Source organism: Tachyglossus aculeatus, chromosome 2 (genome assembly GCF_015852505.1).
Source record: "Tachyglossus aculeatus isolate mTacAcu1 chromosome 2, mTacAcu1.pri, whole genome shotgun sequence".
Lineage (NCBI taxonomy): Eukaryota > Metazoa > Chordata > Mammalia > Monotremata > Tachyglossidae > Tachyglossus > Tachyglossus aculeatus.
The window spans coordinates 153,897,046-153,913,802 of record NC_052067.1 but is presented as its reverse complement, the minus strand read 5'-3'; the positions used below and the strand labels follow the sequence as shown (position 1 = coordinate 153,913,802).

Sequence of the window (16,757 nt, the reverse complement as noted above, 5' to 3'; positions counted from 1 at the left end):
AACTTCCATGACCACACCATGACCCTTCAGTCTCTGCCCTCCATTCAGCCCATCCCTGTCCTCCATTCCCAGCATGCTCCCTCCTTCCCCTCCATCCAACTCCACTCCTTTGCACCACCCCATCCCAGTTACCTTATCCCAACGCCAGCCCCCGTAATCTCCCTTCCATAAGACTCCACCCCTTGTGACATCCCTTCACCCTGCAGCATTCTCCTCCCCCAGCCTCAGCCAAGTGAAGGCCCATTGTTGGGTAGGGACCGTCTCTATATGTTGCCAACTTGTACTTCCCAAGCGCTTAGTACAGTGCTCTGTAAGCGCTCAATAAATACGACTGAATGAATGAATGAATGAATGAATGAATGAAGCTTGAGGAACCTCTGCCCCATCGTGGGAAAGCTTCCCTTCACCTTAGACCTGTCCTTGACTCAGTCACTATTCCTCCTCATTGTCACCAACACCTGGCTATCTGCAGATGTCCCGGTCTCCCCTGATGCCCTCTCTAGAGTGGGCCTCATCTTCACCAACTCCATTGGAGAACTCATTCCCTCCCTTGGGTTCAACTACCACCTCTATGCAGATGATTCCCAAATCTATATCTCCAGCTCTGATCTCTCTCCCTCACTGCATTCTCGTAGTTTCTCCAGATTCAAGACATCCCTACTTGGATGTCCTACCATCACCTCAAACTTAACATGTCCAAAACAGAGCTCCTTATCTTCCCACACAAACCCTGTCCTCCCGCTGACTTTCCCATCACTGAAGACAGCACCGCTATCCTTCCTATCTTGCAAGCCGTTACTCTGGCGTTATCCTTGACTCATCTCTCTCTCTCCCATTCAACCTGCATATTCAGTCTATCACTAAATCCTATCCGTTCAGTCTTCACAACATCGCTAAAATCTGCCCTTTCCTCTCCATCCAAACTATACAGTTAATGCAAGCACTTACCTTACCCGCCTTGATTACTGTGCTAGTTTCTTTGCTGATCTCCCTGTCTCCTGTCTCTCCTCACTCCAGTTCATACTTCATTCTGCTGCCTGGATTATTTTCCTACAGAAATATTCAGTCCAGGTTTCCCCACACCTCAAGAACTTTAGTGGTTGTGCATTTCCTGTCCAAGACCGAACTCCTTATCTTCCCCCGCAAACCCTGCCCTCTCCTTGACTTTCCCGTCACTGTAGATGGCACTGCCATCCTTCCCATCTCACAAGCTCCCAGCTTTGGTGTCATCCTCGACTCCACTCTCTCGTTCACCCCACACATCCAATCCATGACCAAAACCTGCCAGTCTCACCTCCACAACATCTCCAAGATCCGCCCTTTTGTCTCCATCCAAACCGCTACCTTGCTGGTTCAATCTCTCATCCTATCCCCACTGGATTACTGCATCAGCCTCCTCTCTGATCTCCCATCCTCCTGTCTCTCTCCACTTCAGTCTATGCTTTACTCTGCTACCTGGATTATCTTTGTACAGAAACGCTCTGGGCATGTTACTCCCCTCCTCAAAAATCTCCAGGCTGCCTGTCAACCTACGAATCAAGCAAAAACTCCTCACCCTGGGCTTCAAGGCTGTCCATCACCTCGCCCCCTCCTACCTCACCTCCCTTCTCTCCTTCTCCAGCCCAGCCCACACTCTCCGCTCCTCTGCCGCTAACCTCCTCACTGTGCCTCGTTCTCGCCTGTCCCGCCGTCGACTCCTGGCCCACATCCTTCCCCTGGCCTGGAATGCCCTCCCTCCACACATCCGCCAAACTAGCTCTCTTCCTCCCTTCCAAGCCCTACTGAGAGCTCACCTCCTCCAGAAGGCCTTTCCAGACTGAGCCCCCTTTTCATCTCCTCCTCCCCATCCCCTCCCACCCTACCTTCTTCCCCTCCTCAAAACACCTGTATATATATTTGTACAGATTTATTATTTATTTACTTGTACGTATTTGCTATTCTATTAATTTTGCTAATGATGTGCATATAGCTTTAATTCTATTTGTTCTGACGATCTTGACACCTGTCTACATGTTTTGTTTTGTTGTCTGTCTCCCTCTTCTAGACTGTGAGCCTGTTGTTGGGTAGGGACTGTCTCTACATGTTGCCGACTTGTACTTCCCAAGAGCTTAGTACAGTGCTCTGCACAAAGTAAGTGCTCAATAAATACGATTGAATGAATGAATGAATTTCCTCTTGCCTTCAGGACATATCTATTTCCTGCCTTCAAGACATATCTACTTGGATGGCCCGTCAACACCTCAAATGAAACACATCCAAAACTGAACTCCTTATCTTCTCCCCCAAACCCTGTCTTCCCACTGTCATTCCCATCACTGTAGACCACACCACTATCCTCCCTACCTCACAGGCCTGTAGCCTTGGCATTGTCCACAAACTCATCTCTCATTCCACCCACATATTCAATCTCTCACCAAATCCTGTTGATTCTAACTTCACAATATTGCTAAAATCTACCCTTAACTATTGCATCTGCCTACCTCTGAGCCTCCTGTCTCTCTCCACTACAGTCCATACTTCACTCTATTGCACGGATCATTTATCAACAAAAATGTTCAGTTCATGTCTCCCCATTCCTCAAGAACCCCCAGTGGCCACCCATCCATGTCTACATCAAACAGAACTGCTTTACCGTTGGCTTTAAAGCACTCCAACATACATCACCTCTCTAATCTCCTCCTCCAGCCCTGCCTGCATACTCAACTCCTCTAGTGCCAGCTTACTCATTGCAATCCTATCTTATCTATCTGGACGCTGACCCCTTTCCCACACTAACCCCCTAGCCTGGAACTCCCTCTCACTCCATATACACCAGACCACCACTCTCTCCACCCTCAAAACATTATTAAGGTCACAACTCCTCCAAGAGGCCTTCCAAGATTAAGCCCTCTTTTCCCCACTCACTCTCGCTACTGTGTCACTATGCACCTCAATCTGTACCCTTTGGATTCTTGATACTCGCCCCACTCCAAACCGCACAGCACCTAGGTACACAGTTTTAAATTATATATTATAAATTACTTCTTCATTCATATTAATATCTGCCTCCCCCTCTAGACTGTAAGTTCATTATGGGCAGGAAACGTGTGTGCTAATTCTGTTGAATTGTATTCACCCAACTGCTTATAGTACAGTGCTCTGCACATAGTATACACTTGATGGATTTTATTGATTGATTGATCCACTGCCACATCAAATAGAAACTCCTTACCATCAGCTTTAAGGCACTCAATTACCTTGCCCCCTGCTACTTCACTTTGCTGCTGTCTTACTCCAGCCCTGCCCATAAACTTCACTCTTCTAATGCCAACCTACTCACTGTACCTCAATCTCATCCATCTTGCCGCTGACCTCTAGACCACATCCTTGCCTCTGGTAAGCCCTCCCTCATCACAACTGGAAGACAATTACTCTCCCCACCTTCAAAGCCTTATTGAAAGCCATATCTCCTTCAAGAGGCCATCCCTGACTAAACCCTCATTTCCTTTTTTTTCCCCACTCCCTTCTGCATCATCCTGATCTGTTGCCTTTATTCACCTCCACCCGCCCACTCAGCTCCACAGCACTTACAAGTTTTGTTGTCTGTCTCCCCCTTCTAGACTGTGAACCCGTTGTTGAGAAGAGACGGCCTCTATATGTTGCCGACTTGTACTCCCCAAGCGCTTAGTACAGTGCTCTGCACACAGTAAGCACTCAATAAATACGATTGAATGAATGAATGAATGAATGAATGAATATACATAAATCCCCCCTAGACTCGTAAGCTCATGGTGTACAGGGAACGTGTCTACCCACTCCGTTGTATTGTTATATTGCAGTCACCCAAGCACTTAGTACAGTGCTCTGCACATGGTAAGCACTCAATAAATGACTGATTGGCTGATGCAAATATAAATGATTGATACATTCATCGTTCCAAAAGGATTGACCTACACTGTGTTATTTGCAGGTGCAAAATGTTGAAATTTAAAAATTTGGATTCATTTTCTAATGAACCTTCAGATTAAAACCAAAAATGAAGGGAAAAAATAGTTTTGACTGTGAAATACTACACATTGCAATACTGTACATCATGTCCAATAATGGCATTTCAAAGCTTTAAGGGCACATTCCAGAGAAAGTCAATTGATTCCAATTATCGCCTTATATATAACCCAGTATTTATGTTCATCAATATTTTCATTTGTATCATTTAATTATTATTATATCATTTTCAAATGTAAATGACAATCCAATATTGTTGTTTACTCCTGCTGCAGTTGTAATCGACATCTGAAGACTCTGCAAGGCAGTAATACTATAAGTGAGAAACAGATTACCCTGGAAGTAACGTGACTGAATCCTGGTTGCTGTTTCTGGATTCACATATCAATCAATCAATCAATCAATCGTATTTATTGAGTGTTTACTGTGTGCAGAGCACTGTACTAAGCACTTGGGAAGTACAAGTTGGCAACACATACAGACAGTCCCTACCCAACAGTGGGCTCACAGTCTAAAAGGGGGAGACAGAGAACAAAACCAAACATATTAACAAAATAAATTAAATAGAATAGCAATGTACAAGTAAAATAAATAGAGTAATAAATATGTACAAACATCTATACAGGTGCTGTGGGGAAGGGAAGGAGGTGAGGTGGGGGGGATGGAAAGGGGGAGGAGGGGAGAGGAAGGAGGGAGCTCAGTCTGGGAAGGCCTCCTGGAGGAGGTGAGCTCTCAGTAGGGCCTTGAAGGGACGAAGAGAGCTAGCTTGGCGGATGGGCAGAGGGAGGGCATTGCAGGCCCGGGGGATGATGTGGGCCGGGGGTCGATGGCAGGATAGGCGAGAACGAGGCGTGGTGAGGAGATTAGCGGCAGAGGAGCAGAGGGTGCGGGCTGGGCTGGGGAAGGAGAGAAGGGAGGTGAGGTAGCAGGGGACGAGGTGATGGACAGCCTTGAAGCCCAGGGTGAGGACTTTCTGCCTGATGCGTAGGTTGATTGGTAGCCACTGGAGATTTTTGAGGAGGGGAGTAACATGGCCCGAATGTTTCTGGACAAAGACAATCCGGGCAGCGGCTTGAAGTATGGATTGAACATATGTCCAAGACTGAACTCCTTGTCTTCCCTCCCAAACCCTGCCCTCTCCCTGAATTTCCCATCACTGTTGACAGCACTACCATCCTTCCCGTCTCACAAGCCCGCAACCTTGGTTTCATCCTCGACTCCACTCTCTCATTCACCCCTCACATCCAAGCCGTCACCAAAACCTGCCGGTCTCAGCTCCGCAACATCGCCAAGATCCGCCCTTTCCTCTCCATCCAAACCGCTACCCTGCTCGTTCAAGCTCTCATCCTATCCCGTCTGGACTACTGCATCAGCCTTCTCTCTGATCTCCCATCCTCGTGTCTCTGTCTCTCCCCATTTCAATCCATACATCTCGCTGCTGCCCGGATTGTCTTTGTCCAGAAATGCTCTGGGCATGTTACTACCCTCTTCAAAAATCTCCAGTGGCTACCAATCTGCGCATCAGGCAGAAACTCCTTACCCTGGGCTTCAAGGCTGTCCATCACCTCGTCCCCTCCTACCTCACCTCCCTTCTCTCCTTCTCCAGCCCAGCCCGCACCCTCCGCTCCTCTGCCACTAATCTCCTCACTGTGCCTTGTTCTCGCCTTTCCCGCCGTCAACCCCCAGCCCACATCCTCCCCCTGGCTTGGAATGCCCTCCCTCTGCCCATCCGCCAAACTAGCTCTCTTCCTCCCTTCAAGGCCCTACTGAGAGCTCACCTGCTCCAGGAGGCCTTCCCAGACTGAGCCCCATCCTTCCTCTCCCCCTCCTCGCCTTCACCATCCCTCCATCTTACCTCCTTCCCTTCCCCACAGCACGTGTATATATGTATATATGTTTGTACATATTTATTACTCTATTTATTTATTTTACTTGTACATATTGTTTCTATTTATTTTATTTTGTTAATGTTTGGTTTTGTTCTCTGTCTCCCCTTTCTAGACCGTGAGCCCACTGTTGGGTAGGGACTGTCTCTATATTTTGTCAACTTGTACTTCCCAAGAGCTTAGTACAGTGCTCTGCACACAGTAAGTGCTCAATAAATATGATTGATTGATGGATTGATTGATTGATTGATGTATTTTTAGACTATGCTGGAACATTATTTTATGCTTTTACTGAATTAGCCACATACTGTCACCAGACAACTGGGAAGGAGGCCTTCCCAGGGTGAGCCCCCTCCTTCCTCTCCCCCTCCCCATCCCCCCCGCCCTACCTCCTTCCCCTCCCCACAGCACCTTTATATATGTTTGTACAGATTTATTACTCTATTTATTTTACTTGTACATATTTACTATTCTATTTATTTTATTTTGTTAATATGTTTTGTTTTGCTGTCTGTCTCCTCCTTCTAGACTGTGAGCCCGCTGTTGGGTTGGGACCATCTCTATATGTTGCCAACTTGTACTTCCCAAGCTCTTAGTACAGTGCTCTGCACACAGTAAGCGCTCAATAAATATGATTGAATGAATGAATGAACTGAGGCATGTCAAGTTCAAGATGAAAGCTACCAGAGATCTATGACATAAATGCATTCTGAGGTAGAAAATATCGCCTTTCCTTTGGTGCCATTCTGCAGAATAGGGAGTACTGATGTATGTCCTCCAGGTACTAGAGAAGCAGCATGGCTCAGTGGAAAGAGCCAGGGTTTGGGAGTCAGAGTTCACGGGTTCAAATCCCGGCTCCGCCACTTGTCAGCTGTGTGACTTTGGGCAAGTCACTTTACTTCTCTGGGCCTCAGTTCTCTCATCTGTAAAATGGGGATTAAGACTCTGAGTCCCAAGCAGGACAATTTATGACCTTGTATCTCCCCCAGTGCTTAGAACAGAGCTTGGCACATAGTAAGCGCTTAACAAATGCCATCATTAATTATCCACTAGTTTGATGTACCAAGTCTCAAACCTCATTCCAGATCTCTATTGAATATTATAAAATGCAGAACCAACGAATGGGGATTTAGAACTTTCTTCAAGTTTTTGCCTGTATGCTACTGCATCCTAGAGACTTCATGAGCTCTAATCCCAGCTCTACCACTTATCCACTTTGTGACCTTGGCCAAATCACTTCATTTCTCTGTGCCTCAGCCACTTCATCTGTAAAACGGAGATCGTGACTGTGAGCCCCACGTTGGACAGGGACTGTGTCCAACCTGACTTGCTTGTATCCACCCCAGTGCTTAGTACAGTATCTGGCACATAGTAAGTGCTAAACAAATACCACAATTAATGACTTCCATACTTATACTTTCATACAGAGTCCACCAAGGAGAAGCAGCATGGCCTAGTGGAAAGAGCACAAGCCTGGGACTCAGAAGATCTGAGTTCTAATCCCTGCTCCAACAGTTTTCTGCTGTGTGACCTTGGGTAAATGAATTAAATTTCTGTGCTTCAGTTTCCTCATCTGTAAAATGGGGATTAAATTACTCCTGCCACTACTACTCCTACCAAAACTAATGGTATGTGTTTCTTTTATTACTGGTATTCGTTAAGCACTTATCTATGTGCTAGGCACTATAGTAAGCACTGGGGTGGATACAAGCAAGTTGGGTTGGACATAGTTCCTGTCCCATGTGTGGCTCACAGTATCAATCCCCTCCTCCCCCCCCATCCCCCCCACCTTACCTCCTTCCCCTTCCCACAGCACCTGTATATAAATTTGTACAGATTTATTACTCTATTTATTTTACTTGTACATGTTTACTATTCTATTTATTTTATTTTGTTAATATGTTTTGTTTTGTTGTCCGTCTCCCCCTTCTAGACTGTGAGCCCGCTGTTGGGTAGGGTCTGTCTCTATATGTAGCTAACTTGTACTTCCCAAGTGCTTAGTACAGTGCTCTGCACACAGTAAGCGCTCAATAAATATGATTGAATGAATCAATCAATCAATCCCCATTTTCCAGATGAGGTAACTGAGGTCCAGAGAAGTGACTTACCTAAGGTCACAGAGCAGACAGGTGACAGAGCCAGGATTAGAAGCAGCGTGGCTCAGTGGAAAGAGCACGGGCTTTGGAGTCAGAGGTCATGGGTTCAAATTCCGGCTCCGCCCCTTGTCAGCTGTGTGACTTCAGGCAAGTCACTTAACTTCTCTGTGCCTCAGTTACCTCATCTGTAAAATGGGGTTGACTGTGAGCCCCCCCGTGGGACAACCTGATCACCTTGTAACCTCCCCAGTGCTTAGAACAGTGCTTTGCACCTAGTAAGCGCTTAATAAATGCCATCATCATTATTATTATTATTATTAGAACCCATGACCTTTTGACTCCCAAGCCTGTCTTCTATCCATTATGCCAGTCATTGTACTTAATGCTTGGGTGGGTACAAGCAAATCGGTTTGCACACAGTCCCTGTTCCCCACAGGGCTCACAGTTGGAATTCCCATTTTGCAGATGAGGTAACTGAGTACAGAGAAGTTAAATGGCATGATCAACGTCACACAGCAGACAAGTGGCGGAGCTGGAATTACAGTCCAAGTCCTTCTCACTCCCAGGACTGTGCTCTTCCACTAGGCAATTCCGCTTCTCCCTACTTCCTCCTACTTAGCCTATGAATTCCACGTAAGACAGGGATTGTGTCCACCAGATAATCTTGTATGTATCTCAGCACTTACTATGGTATCTGGCAAACAATACATTTAAGAAATACCACCTTTTAAAAAAGGCAGGTAACGTCAAGAGGTTGCGAAACAGGCCTGGAATTATTTGGGTTAGGAAATACCAAATATTTGAAAAGAAGACCTTATAATTTGGATTAATTTATAACAACTCATCAAAAATTATCAGGAACTGTTTGGACTCACACTTTATAGGGCTAAATATTAGATTCATTTTAAACTGTCACACTTTTAACTTACTTTTCAATTTATTCAAACCCAATTAAATAATTATGGGCCAGGAAAGCTTACTAATTAACAGGATTGGTAAACATGCTACCCTGCAATATGGGGAAATCAAATTATGCTGGGAAATTATAAAGGGATGAGGCCCTCCATTTGTTAGGTGGGCTGAAATGTCAAAAATTGCAAGTGTTATTCTGTTAACTGTGGAATTCAGACTCATTCAAGCAGCCTGAAAACACTTCAGCACCTGAGCTCCCTAGTTACCCTGGCTAGTGAGATATTTTTGTACAAACAACGTGATGCTAAGCAGGGCAATCATTTACATAAAAAGGGAACACTCTCTAGTGAATACTACGAGGAAATGGCAATTTCCCAGACATGTAAAGGTTTTTACTGCCTTTTTTTTCCAATCTCAGTCTGATTGGCTACCTCTCAGCTTACTTTGCTAAATTTATACCATCCAAACGTGTATCATTTCATAACCAAATGACTTTCTTAAAAACTGCATCTTTATAGCAGAAATATCCTCAATGTTGGACAGTGCTCAAATGCTTACCCTGGCAATGTACCTATAATCAACCATAATCCCATAAAAACAAGCCAACTCTTTTTTTAAATAAAATCCCAAATGTGGGGCCCTCTGAATCCCCTCTATTAATGGCGATCCCGAGCCTCAGGTTTATTTAACTTTATGAGGTCTATAGCAGGTCTCTCTCTCTGCTCTAGTAGAAATAGGAGTGGGAAATTTCTGTAACCTGAGAAAACAAGAGCATAGCTTACCTGCATCACAATAAGAAGGTCAAAGACTAAGATGAAAGAAGCCAAGAAGGCTCGGGAGACTTCATCACTTGGCAGAAATCCACGATTCAATTTGTCCCAGCTGATCCAGTCAGTGGTGATGACAAGGACAACTACTGATGTCAGGGTGAAGAGAACTGTCCTGCAAGAAAACAAAAGCATCCTTTGAAAAGACTCAAAACAAATCAGCGTCAGAGTAAACTGTTTATTTTTTTTTAGGGTATCTGTTAAATCCTTACTGTGTGCCAGACACTGTTCTAAACACTGGGGTAGATACAAGTTGTACACAGTCCATGTCCCTCACAGGGAAGTAGCATGGCCTAACGGCAGGAGCACAAGCTTGGGAGTTAGAGGTGCTAATCCCAGCTCTGACACTTGTCTGCTTTGTGACCTTGGGCGACTCATTTAACTTTTCTGTGTCTCAGTTACCTCATCTGCAAAATGGGGATTAAGACTGTGAGCCCTTGACACCCATTCCCAACACTCTCACCAGTTGTTCCAGACATTTAATCCCCTCCCCAGGCCCCCTGTTCTCCCTGACTCTCTCCTCCCTTGCCCCCAGTGACCTGGCCACCTTTATTAAGAAAATTGACACCATTCGGTGTGAGCTCCCTAAAATTGTCCCTACCCTACCTCAGTCCCTTCCCCTTCTGGCCCCCTCTTCAACACTCTCTTCCTTCCCAACTGTACCTCTAGAGGAACTCTCCTCCTCCTCTCAAAAGCCACCCTCTCCACATGTGCATCAGACCCCATTGCTTCACACCCCATCTAAACTCTTGCCACCTCCCTTCTTCCCTCCTTAGCATTCATCTTCACCCACTCACTCTCCAACGGCATCTTCCCCATTGCTTTCAAACATGCCCATGTCTCCCATATCGAAAAAAACCCCTTAACCCCAGGGCTCCCTCCAGTTATCACCCCATCTCCCTCCTATCATTCTTCCCGAACTCCTTGAGTGAGCTGTCTACACCTGCTGTCTCAAATTCCTCTCCTCCTAGTCTTTCCTTGACCCCCTCCAATCTGGCTTTGGCCCTATTCACTCCACAGAAAGCTTCCTTCCAAAGGTCACCAATGATCTTCTTCTTGCCAAATTCAGCAGCCTCTAGTCCTCACCTCCCACTCACTTCTGCATCGCCCTGACTTCATTCATTCATTCATTCATTCATTCATATTTACTGAGCGCTTACTGTGCGCAGAGCACTGTACTAAGCACTTGGGAAGTACAAGTTGGCAACAGATAGAGACAGTTCCTACTCAACAACGGGTTCACAATCTAGAAGGGGGAGACAGACAACAGAACAAAACGTAGACAGGTGTCAAAGTCGTCAGAACAAATAGAATTAAAGCTATATGCACATCACAGAATAGTAAATCTGCGCATCAGGCAGAAACTCCTCACCCTGGGCTTCAAGGCTGTCCATCACCTCACCCCCTCCTACCTCACCTCCCTTCTCTCCTTCTACTGCCCAGCCTGCAACCTCCGCTCCTCCACCGCTCACCTCCTCACCGTACCTCGTTCTCGCCTGTCCCGCCGTCAACCCCCGGCCCACGTCATCCCCCGGGCCTGGAATGCCCTCCCTCTGCCCCTCCGCCAAGCTAGCTCTCTTCCTCCCTTCGAGGCCCTGCTGAGAGCTCACCTCCTCCAGGAGGCCTTCCCAGACTGAGCCCCTTCCTTCCTCTCCCCCTCGTCCCCCTCTCCATCCCCCCATCTTACCTCCTTCCCTTCCCCACAGCACCTGTATATATGTATATATGGTTGTACATATTTATTACTCTATTTATTTATTTATTTATTTATTTATTTTACTTGTACATTTCTATCCTATTTATTTTATTTTGTTGGTATGTTTGGTTCTGTTCTCTGTCTCCCCCTTTTAGACTGTGAGCCCACTGTTGGGTAGGGACTGTCTCTATGTGTTGCCAATTTGTACTTCCCAAGCGCTTAGTACAGTGCTCTGCACATAGTAAGCGCTCAATAAATACGATTGATTGATTAGTAAATATGTACAAGTAAAATGAATAGAGTAATAAATCTGTACAAATATATATATATATATATACAAGTGCTGTGGGGAGAGGAAGGAGGTAGGGTGGTGGGAGAGGGAGGAGGAGAGGAAAAGGGGGCTCAGTCTGGGAAGGCCTCCTGGAGGAGGTGAGCTCTCAGTAGGGCTTTGAAGGGAGGAAGAGAGCTAGTTTGATGGATGTGTGGAGGGAGGGCATTCCAGGCCAGGGGAAGGATGTGGGCCGGGGGTCCACGGTGGGACAGGTGAGAACGAGGCATAGTGAGGAGGTTAGTGGCAGAAGAGCGGAGGGTGCAGGCTGGGCTGGAGAAGGAGAGGAGGGAGGTGAAGTAGGAGGGGGCAAGGGGATGGACAGCCTTGAAGCTGAGAGTGAGGAGTTTTTGCTTGATTTATAGGTTTGACAGGCAGCCACTGGAGACTTTTGAGGAGGGGAGTAACATGCCCAGAGCGTTTCTGTACAAAGATAATACAGGCAGCAGAGTGAAGTATAGACTAAACTGGAGAGAGACAGGAGAATGGGAGATCAGAGCGGAGGCTGAAGCAGTAATCCAGTCGGGATAGAATGAGAGACTGAACCAGCAAGGTAGCGGTTTGGATGCAGAGAAAAGGGAGGTGAGGTAGGAGGGGGTGAGGTGACGGAGAGCCTTGATGCCTAGAGTGAGGAGTTTTTACTTGATTCATAGGTTCACAGGAACTACTGGAGATTTTTGAGGAGGGGAGTAACATGCCCAGAGTGTTTCTGCACAAGGATGATCTGGGCAGCAGAGTGAAGTATAGACTGAAGTGGGGAGAGATAGGAGGATAGGAGACAAGAGAGGAGGCTGATGCAGTAATCCAGTCGGGATAGGATGAGAGATTGAACCAGCAAGGTAGTGGTTTGGATGGAGAGGAAAGGGCGGATCTTGGAGATGTTGTGGAGGTGAGACCGGCAGGTTTTGGTGATGGATTGGATGTGTGGGGTAACTGAGAGAATGGAGTTGAGGATGACACCAAGGTTGCGGGCTTGTGAGATGGGAAGGATTGTAGTGCCGTCTACAGTGATGGGAAAGTCAGGGAGAGGGCAGGGTTTGGGAGGGAAGATAAGGAGTTCAGTCTTGGACATATTGAGTTTTAGATCCAGATGGAGAAGTCCTGAAGGCAGGAGGAGACCCGAGCTTGAAGGGAGGGAGAGAGAGCAGGGGTAGAGATGTATATTTGGGTGTCATCAGCGTAGAGATGATAGTTGAAGCCGTGGGAGCGAAGGAGTTCACCAAGGGAATGAATGTAGATAGAGACTTGCTCCCTTTGCCCTTCCTGCCTCCCAGCCCCACAGCACTTATAATAATAATAATAATAATAATGATGACATTTATTAAGTACTTATTATGTCCAAAGCACTGTTCTAAGTGCTGAGGAGGTTACAAGGTGATCAGGTTGTCCCACAGGGGGCTCACAGTCTTAATCCCCATTTTACAGATGAGGTAACTGAGGCACAGAGAAGTGAAGTGACTTGCCCAAAGTCACACAGCTGACAAGTGGCGGAGCCGGGATTTGAACCCATGAACTCTGACTCTAAAGCGCAGGCTCTTATGTACTTATGTATGTGTCTCTGCTTGTTTGTATTGATATCTGTCATCTGAACTCTAGGCTGTGAGCTCGTTGTGGGTAGGAATTGTGTCTGTTTACTGTTGTATTGTACTCTCCCATGTGCTTAGTACAGTGCTCTGCACACAGTAAGTGCTCAATAAATATGGTTCAATGAATGAATGAATGAATGAATGACAGGGATGTGTCCAACCTGATTACTTTGTATCTATTCCAATGCTTAGAACAGTGCTTGGCAAATAGAAAGCACTTACTAAATGATATAATTATTATTATGGGGCTCACAGTCTTAATACTCATTTTACAGATGAAGTATCTGAGGCCCAGAGAAGTGAACTGACTTACCCAAGGTCACACAGCAGACAAGCGGTGGAACCGGAATTAAAACCGAGGTCCCAGGCCCAGGCTCTATCCACTAGACTATGCGCCTTCTCATTCCTTAGTGTCTGCATCACTCTTCAGGAAAATATATAGAAAATATCTGAGGATATTTCTTTCAAAAAAATGAATGCACAATAAAGCAGTGTGGCCTAGTGGATAGGAAGGACCTGATTATAATCCTGGCTCTGCCACTTGTCTGCTCTGTGACTTTGGGCAAGTCACTTAACGTCTCTTTGCCTCCATTATCTCATCTGTAAAATGGGGATTCATTCATTCATTCATTCAATTGTATTTATTGAGCACTTACTGTGTGCAGAGCACTGTACTAAGCGCTTGGGAAGTACAAGTTGGCAACATATAGAGATGGTCCCTACCCAACAACAGGCTCACAGTCTAGAAGGGGGAGACAGACAACAAAACAAAACATGTGGACAGGTGTCAAGTCGTCAGGACAAATAGAAATAAACCTAGATGCACATCATTAACAAAACAAATAGAATAGTAAATATGTACAAGTAAAATAAATAGAGTAATAAATCTGTACAAGCATATATACAGGTGCTGTGGGGAGGGGAAGGAGGTAGGGCAGGGGGGTGTGGAGGAGGAGAGGAACAAAAGGGGGCTCCATCTGAGAAGGCCTTTTAAAAGTGTGAGCCCCATGTGGGACAGGTATTGTGTCCAACCCGATTATCTTGTACCTACTCCAGAGCTTAGTTCAGTGCCTGACACATAGTAAGTGCTTAACAAATACCACAGTTATTTTTATCACAGGGAATTTTTTTTTAAAAAAACTAATAATCCTGAAAAGTATGTTGGCAAAAATATCCCCAGTGAAATTGGTTGCTCCCAGATTTCTACAGAGATGGATACTAGGGTATTCCTTACATTTCACATTATTCATTTTTCACTGTTGGCATGGCATTGACATATGCACACCTAGTAATAATAATAATAATAATAATAATAATAATAATAATAATAGCATTTGTTAAGCACTTACTATGTGCAAAGCACTGTTCTAATTGCTGGGGAGGTTACAAGGTGATCAGGTTGTTCCATGGGGGGCTCACAGTCCTCATCCCCATTTTACAGATGAGGGAACTGAGGCACAGAGAAGTTAAGTGACTCACCCAAAGTCACCCAGCTGACAATTGGCAGATTCAGGATTCAAACCCATGACCTCTGACTCCAAATCCCGTGCCTTTGACTTTTCTACTGAGCCATGCTGCTTCTCTATATAGAACCTGCTTAGAAAAAAATCTCAGGTGTTCCCTATCTTGACCCTGGTGCAAGTTTAACTAAGGTACACCTTATTTAAAGTGTTGGTGCTTTCCCTGGCCATAGTAGCCCCTAAATTTCTTTTGAAATCTGTTTACAAAGACAGCTTGGCCCTTAAAAATATTCTCCTTTTTGTACATTGTGCAACTGCACACTGGGCAGTGTGTAGCAATCTCTTGGAGTCTTATCAATCAATGGGGGGAAGACAGAGAAGTCTACTGGGGACAGGAGACTCTCCCTCCTCCTCTGTCTCCCACCCCACCCTCAAGAAGGTAGAATGAATCCGTCTTTATTGCTATTTTAAAATTCTGGGGGACACCATAAAGTCGGGAAAAAGAAGAAGCAGTTTCTTTTCCCCATTATTAGCATTTATACATGAGGGAAATAAAGCTGGAATTTGCAAACACAAGAGAATCTGTGCCCTCAGGTACAAAGCAGGCAGGGAAGAGACAGTGTGATTAGCACTAGAAAGTACATTAGACATACAGCAGTAATAATAATTTCATTAAAAGACCAAAATAATTATTTGATAATCGTAATCTCTGCATGTTACTGCAATGTATCTCGGGAGTATGAAGTTTACGGTACAGCTATTGGGGTGGAGGGGAGGGATTTTGTTCATTAATCAAATAAATCAATCAATCATAACAAAAAGTGTTCTTTATAAACTATTTGAACTTTACATTCATTCCCTAATTCAGATTTTCTTTAAATGGCTAGTGTTCATGAAGGTATCCATTAGAAACTTCACTTTGTCTTTTCTCTTTTCTCTTTTTGTCTTTTCTCTTTTCTGGATTATTGGGTTTGATGGCACCTTCAATCTAATGTGTGGTTTTATTTTTTAACAACTCTTCACGGATATTTTCCTGGTTAGATTACGCGCTTGTGTTTTTTAAGAGTGAGCGATTATAAAGCCACTTAATCCCTCCAAAGGGAAACTAAAAGAAAGACAGTCTGATATTCAATATTTAATACTACTAAAAGAATAATAAATGTTGACCATCAAGTATTAATGTACACAGTGGAGAGTATTAATGTTTTTTTTAAAAAAAAAGTGAAGAAAAAGAAAAACTTAGAAATACGCTCATGTATCACATCACCTCTAAAAAAAATTAATCTCCAGCTCAAATACTTATATGGAGCTGGAAATAATGAAATGTACCAGTCTGCAGTACTTAATCTAAGTGCCGAGAGCAATGTTATTAGAATCAGAGGTTATTATATCCTTATTGTTAGTTTTTCATTTATTAAATGTTATATTTGAAAAATATGCCCAGTAACTCATGTAAACACAGAATTTTTTTGTTTGTTTGTTTGTTTGGAAGGAAAATCCATCCACATTTGTGATACTGGCTTCCTTTTTCTTTTCTTTCTTTCATCCTGCCACTGAGACAGTGTCCTCCAGTACCTCCCCTTCAACACTTTATCCAAACATTTATTCTGGACGATGAACCCTTGGAGAGTTCTGGTTTTCCCCTTCTGACCAAGTGGCATATAATTAGAGAATTATCTGGATATGGCTTTCCTCTTAGTACATGACTATTTCCATTATTTCCCCTTCATCAAGTCTATTATTCTCCAGCTGTTGGCTGTGACTGACATGGAAAGATCTCGTACATAATAACTAGCAAGGATGACTTATTCCCTTCATTCCTACATTTGTTTGCTGCCATCAATGTGCTTCAATTTTCTCCGTTACAGACTGGGAAACCTACTGGCTTCTCTGTCTATTTATAAGCTTCTGTTTACCTTCATCGATTTAACACTTTTACTCACCCATGGGGAATTAGACGATTCATGACAAGAATTCCTTCA

At 44.7% G+C, this 16,757-nt stretch overlaps 1 protein-coding gene across 4 annotated transcripts in view; it reads right to left on the bottom strand.

Moving 5' to 3' along the window:
- TMEM117 (transmembrane protein 117) overlaps positions 1-16,757 on the bottom strand; it is a 603,664-nt gene that overhangs the window by 91,514 nt on the left and 495,393 nt on the right. For all 4 annotated transcript variants that reach the window (XM_038742118.1, XM_038742110.1, XM_038742126.1 and 1 more), the window contains one exon: positions 9,661-9,820. In XM_038742118.1, the coding sequence (XP_038598046.1) occupies positions 9,661-9,820 (160 nt within the window). The remainder of the gene's footprint in view (positions 1-9,660; positions 9,821-16,757) is intronic.